This window comes from Alligator sinensis, unplaced genomic scaffold (genome assembly GCF_000455745.1).
Source record: "Alligator sinensis unplaced genomic scaffold, ASM45574v1 scaffold2775_1, whole genome shotgun sequence".
In the NCBI taxonomy this organism is placed as follows: Eukaryota; Metazoa; Chordata; order Crocodylia; family Alligatoridae; genus Alligator; species Alligator sinensis.
Window position 1 is genome coordinate 3080 of NW_005844290.1, and position 6308 is coordinate 9387.

General features: G+C 51.1%; 2 gene segments (V, D, J or C); both read right to left on the bottom strand.

The window, feature by feature from the left end:
- Positions 1-594: 594 nt before the first annotated feature.
- On the bottom strand, positions 595-1106 carry LOC112549071. The segment is given in 2 exon segments: positions 595-920; positions 1024-1106. Coding segments are annotated over 2 exon segments (378 nt in total).
- A 1157-nt stretch (positions 1107-2263) lies between these two features.
- Positions 2264-4380, bottom strand: LOC102383682. The segment is given in 3 exon segments: positions 2264-2362; positions 3637-3947; positions 4338-4380. Coding segments are annotated over 3 exon segments (453 nt in total).
- Positions 4381-6308: the final 1928 nt, after the last annotated feature.

The following is a 6308-nucleotide window of genomic DNA, read 5'->3' on the forward strand; positions in this document are numbered from 1 at the left end:
TTTTTGTTCCTGGTGCTGTTGCTTATTGTACCTGTTGTTTATTTGTTGTTATATTATTAATAAACCGTTCAATTTGTTTCAGTTACACAACAGTGTATGGGATACCTTATTTAGTCATAGTACAAGCAGTTGCTGGATTGATAAGGTGGTGATAGATACACCTGATCAATTCCTTAGCCAGGAATCTCCTCACTTGGATCAAGACTATTGGGTCAGCTGTTAATTGGATGGTGCTAATCAGGACTACAGAGCTGTGTCCCTAGTCCTGTAACAGCGCAGCAGTCTGCTGGCTGTTGCCTGAGTCCTGGGTGCCAGCCTAGGGAGTCTTTGCCTTGTATTCCTGCCAGAAGGACAGGCAGAGCAGGGGCACGATGGAGCTTGGGACAGGACTCCTGGGTCCTTGCTAAATATCAGATTCTGACCCACTGGTCACTTTTGAGCTTCCTTCCCTGGATTTAATCCTGGCTGGTTCAAGTGATCTAAAAGGCCTGATGTGTCCGACCCAGCAGGCAGCAGAGCACAGGGCTGGCAGCTGCTGCCTCTGCTGCTCACACAGGCAGGCCGGTCCTGCAGGGCTGGTTTTTGTGCAGGCTCTCATGCATTTTCATTCACTGTGTTCCTGGAACAGTAATACTGGGCTGTGTCTCCAGGTTGGACCCCGGTCAGGCGCAGGTGCACTTGGCTGCTGGACATGTCGTTGCTGATGGTGAGGCGGCTTTGGAGAGTGCTGTTATAGTAGGTGTTTCCATCAGCCCAGATACCTCCAACCCACTCCAGCCCTTTCCCTGCTGCCTGTCGAACCCAGCCCACACCATAGCTAGTGAGAGAGAATCCAGACACGGTGCAGGTCAGGCTGAGGGTCTCTCCGGGCTTCACCACCCCTGGGCCAGACTCCTTCAGTGTGGCCTGGGCCAGGATACCTAATGGAGAAAAATACAGCATTAGCAAATGAACAAACTTCTAACCGTTTCACTTTCATCCTGCCGCTGCATCCCCCTGTCCCACAGGACAGGAGGCACTTACCCAGTGGAGCTGCCAGAAGGATGAGCAAAGCCAGGGCTAGTGTCATGGTCATTGTGGCTGATGCCCGGTGTCCCCAGCAGACAGGAGGTGGCAGCTGTGGGGAGACACTGAGGTGCACAGAGCCAGGGCTGGTGTTTAAGGAGGAACCTTGTATGCGTTAAGCAGGAAATTGGGGAACAACATTTGCATGTGTTTCTTGTACAAGGGCCTTTCACAGATCGCACACAAGGCAGGTTTGGCTGTTGACTACAGGGGTTTTGAGAGCCAAGGGGAAACCTGGAAATGGGGAGTCGGCTTTGTTACTGTACCAGACCAATGGTCCAGAAAACCAGGAGCCTGGGGAGCAAATAAAGATCTAGAGGAGTTCCAGATTGTGTCTCTGACTGGATATTATCAAGGCAAAACCTCCCATGGTCTGGGACCTCCCCTCTCTGCCAAGGAAATATCCCCGTGCCCTGCCAGGGAAAAATCTCCCAGGGAAAAATCCAGTGTCTCAGTGAAGGATGTGTCCATGCTACTCCAATGCTCAATGAGTGGACTGAGCCCCAGCAGCTGGGGGGGTACCTTACTTTATTCAGAAAATCCCTCTCCTGGGATTCAAGTGACAACTTGTTTCATAGGAGCTGCGGGAGTGGTACCCCCAGAATACAAAAATCTAATGAAACTGGATACATTTGTTTGCACTAGGAAGGGATCCCAGGGTGTGAGAGTTAAATGCTATGAATATCCTTCATGTCTTGGAAAATGGCTCTCTTTTGAAATGGGGAATTGAGGGCAATGGGGAAGAAGCAGAGCATAACAATTCTTCCTTTCCTAACAGGGCAGTTGGTGCTTTATGGTTGCACTGCGGTTGTTTCTGCACATGCCGGGACACCTGTGTGTGCGGGGGAATGCTGCGTGCACGGATCCGGTGTGTCCGTCTTCATCACACCATGTAGACGTGCACTTGTCTGTTGTCTTATGTCAAATCCTTCTGGCTCTTGTGGAAAACCTGAGTGGCCCAGGGTGGTTAACCCTTTGGAGCCCAGCCTTGCCATGGGCCAAAAGGTCTTGTAGGCCCTGGTTGTGGCAGCCTCAGTGTTCCCAGCTGGCCCCCGTTTCCTGTGTGGGCATGGGCTGTTCAATGCCCTGTGAAGGGAGGGGGCACGCAGCTGAGGCACACGGCTCTGCCCCAGGCAGGGGATGAAGCATCTAAAGCATTTCCAAAGTGCTTTAGACACTCCAAACTGCTTCAGATAGCTTAACTGAGCCCGTGCTTTGATCCAGGCATGCTGCTTGGGATGCTGAAGTGTCCAAAGCGGCACCAGATCTGAAGCGTGATCCAAAGACCATCACTGCCCTAGTGAGCAGGGGCATGCTAGGAGTTAGGAGCCAAGCTGACTCTGGGCCTGCCCAGCACACCTGATCTCAGGGACAGGGTAGTTGGACCAGATTGAGGGAAGCTGGGGCCTGGCAGGATCCCATTAGGCCTGGCAGCCCCAGTTAGCCCTGACTAGGTCCGTGCTTTCCCCCACCACCCAGATTGGCCTCACAGTATCCCTATCAACCCCAATTCCTAGTCAACAGGGCCCAGAACAGCAGGGTACCATCTGGCCACCTTGCAGTGGAAGTGGAGGCCATTAATTCAGCCATACATGGGAAGTGGGCATGACCTGGACCCAATCTATTCTGCTGAGGGTGGGGGCATGACCTGGTCCCAGACTGGCAGCAAAGGTGGAAGGGTGTGTGGCTTAGCCCTGACCCGGCTTTCTGGGAGGAGGAGGCATGGGAATTTGGCAGTGGGGGAGGATGGCAGTATTAATGGCCACTGCTCCCCTGCTGCCAAAATTCCCAAGCTGTGGGACTTGCAGAGGCCAGGTGTCATTGCTCCACAGGCTGCATTTGGCCCACAGGTCAGAAGTTGAGCACCCCTGGTTTAGAGGACTTCTCCAAGACCCCTCATGTGCCCCGTCTCAAATGTTTCTCATCACACTCTGCTGTTAGGCTAAAATTGCAGATCCACCCTTCTCAGAGCAGCCCTGCAAGCGGGACTTATCTGAAGGAGGAGGAGGAGGAGGATCCCTGCAGATGCCAGTTGAGACAGGTAAAACTTCCACTGAAAATAACAGAGGCTCTCCCAGGAATCCCTCTCGGACTTGGGAACCTTTCCCCAGATCCTCCCTGTGGGGGACACAGTGACATTTCTCTCCACAGGAAAAGAGGAGGTGGTAAATAGTGATGCAGTAGTTATAAATATACCTATTTGAGTAGGAAGGATGTCCTGTTCCTTAGTGTCCTGTAAATCCATATATTCTAAGTGCCATCCAACTCCACACAGCTCGGCCAAACCTCCACACACTCCTTCTGCATCAAACCACCTACTCAAAGGCATTGGATTATCTACTTGCTTCCCTAACAGCTCTCTGTGACATGGGAACACAGCTCTGTGATGAAGCAACCTAGGATGCTGGGACATCCCATTGGTTGGACATGGGACACATTTGACAGAAAGCACCCGCTGCCTTCTCCATGGGGTAAGTGCTCATTAGGGTGACCAAGGGCCCCGGTATCTCTAAGAGACAAGGAGGGTGTGACATGGGCTTTTTGAATGACTCCAGCTGGGGTTTGTATCACTGTGCGCCTGGCACAGTAATACACGGCTGTGTCATCCGTCTTCAGGCTGTTCAGCTGCAGGTAGGCTGTGCTGATGGAGGTGTCCGTGGTGATGGTGAATCGACCCTTGAATGCCTCGGCATAGCCCGTACTGCCCTGATCCGTGGTGATGTATCCTACCCACTCCAGTGCTTTCCCCGGACACTGGCGAACCCAGTTCATGCTATAATCAGTAAATGTGTAGCCTGAGGCTTTACAGCTCAGCTTCACCGACTCCCCAGGCTTCTTAACCTCTGCTCTGGACTGTGTCAGCTGGATCTGGGAGCTGACTCCTGAAGAGAGAGGAAGAAATTAAGTCAGGTTCGTTACTACCTTTTAAAAACCCCTTTCCTAATTGTATCTAGGTCTGCCCTTTGTTTCCTTGCATAGAAATATGTGAACTGCTCATATGTATTAACTGTTTTATTCCCACTGCCAACCTGTCAAAGTGATCCTTACTCCCCTTCGAGCATATCAAGCCTCACAGAATCAGCCCCAGATTCTCATCTCTGCTAAAGAATATGAAATCGCAGGCCTCACAGACCCTGACAGTGGCATTGCTGCGCCTCCAGGGTGGGAATGAAACTCCAGCGTTCCCGTATCCCTGCCTGGAGCCTAGTCCCACCTTCCCTCCTCTCCACAAGGTCCTGTGCTCACCAAGTGCTGGCTGCTTCTGCACTCACCTGAGCAAGCTGCCAGGAAGAGGAGCACACCCAAACCTGCCATGCTGCTTTCCATCACTGCTTTTCCATGTGGGTCAGCCTCTCCTTTATTAGGGAGTTCCTCTACCTCATTTGCATGTGGTCACTACTAAAGCCTTGAAATGATGCTCATCTGCACGGGCATTAAACCATAAATGTCTCAAGCCCCACAAGGTGCAGACATGATGGCTGTAGCAGTGGCTGGTTCGAGACAGCACAGGAGCCATCTGACTTTAATGGGAGAAGACTGTGAGTTAGGTTGGCCAAATATTGTGCGCAGGTGTCTAGTTCTAGCACATGGGAAGGGAAAAGCTCAGAGATATGAATGCACATGGGAAGGCATAAGATCTAGCAATCAGGACATGGAAATACTCTTCACAGACAACCTCTGCAAGAGACACTGGAGTTCCCTGCAACACTTTCAACCTTCTCGGCTGGTTACTGATACTCAGAACCAGATGCTAATTGCTGATGGCTGCCGCCGCCTTTCTGATGATCCTCATAGATGTGGTAATTGTTGTGGTCTTTGCCCCTTGTTTCCTGGTAGAGTAGCTGGGATTTTTTGGTAACGGAGTGATCTCTGGCCTGCAGGAACATAGGGATCTTGTATAAAAAAAGGGGCTGTTGGTGGGGAACGGATGCCCACATGAAATAGTCCAGCAGATCTGTGCTCATACAGTGCCTGTTCCCATCCCTGGGCTCAGGGCTGTCTGCTTTGTGGGTGCCTGTCCCCTGCAGCAGAAGGGTGATATGCAGCTGGGGTTTTTCAATATACACAGAGCAGTCCCATTCACTGTGTTGCTCACAGGAACATCAGGCCTTGCCCATGGGTCTTCATCTGCTGAAACAGCAGGCTGCCCTCAGAGATGCTGAAACGCCCTCCCCTTGAATCTTGGCGCAGCAGAACTGTGGGTCACTCTGGCCCCTTTCCATGCCTACAGGCCGTGTTGGGTTTCATTCAGCATCCAGGATGGGTCCAGGTTCCCAATTGCTTTCAGGACTGAAGAGAAAATAAGGAGATGGGTCCCTCCCTCCCACACACAATTCAGTGCACTGACTGTGGCTGTCACAGACGGAAGGTCATCCGAGGCTTCATGGGGATGGAAAAAAGGACAGAGACAGGTTAGATGCATCTGTAAGAGGGTGGAGTCATGTTCAACTCCACCCTCAACTTGGGCAGTAGTGCCTAACTACCTCCGTGAGCTGACTGAAGAATTCCTGGTCTAGCTCTTCCCCTTGGTTGGGTGGTCTGTAGTAGACCACGACCACTATGTCCCTTTCCCCTCAATGTCCTTGTATTCTAACCCAGAGCACTTCAGTGTGCCCCTCCTCTGACCTTGTGCTACTTGATGAGGATGTGTGTTCCTCCTTGACGTAGAGCACCACCCCCCACCTTTCCTCCCTGTCCTGTCCCTCCTGTATAGACAGGGGAAGCGTGACCCTCAGTGGTGCCCTCTCATCCAGCACCTGACTTAACCGAAACAGGAGGATAAGCAGGGAACCCCCTTCTGGAGAAGACATCGCCTTGAAGAAAGCTGACCATCAAAAGCAGACTCCAGGGCCTCGGATAGGTAGGTATACTGACACCAGCGCTCACAATCACTACAGCAGCTACCATACATTATACCAGATGGGTCTAAATGTCATGGATTTGAATGAGTGAATGCATGTGTGTGTGTGTGTGTGTGTGTGCACGCTCACGTGCTAAGGTGACAGTACCTCTCATAACCCCCACCCCCCCAAAATTGCATTTATAATGTTATTAAAACCTCAAATCCTATCTAAGAAACTATAATTTATAATGATCCTGTGAGTTTTGTCCTTTGTAGCCAACAGTGCAGGTACCACCAGTGGTACATAGACAACCTGTCAGTGGTAGACATTAACAGATTTATTATAATTACTTTATATAACAAACATTTGCTGGTAGTACTTAAGGATGAATTGAAAAAA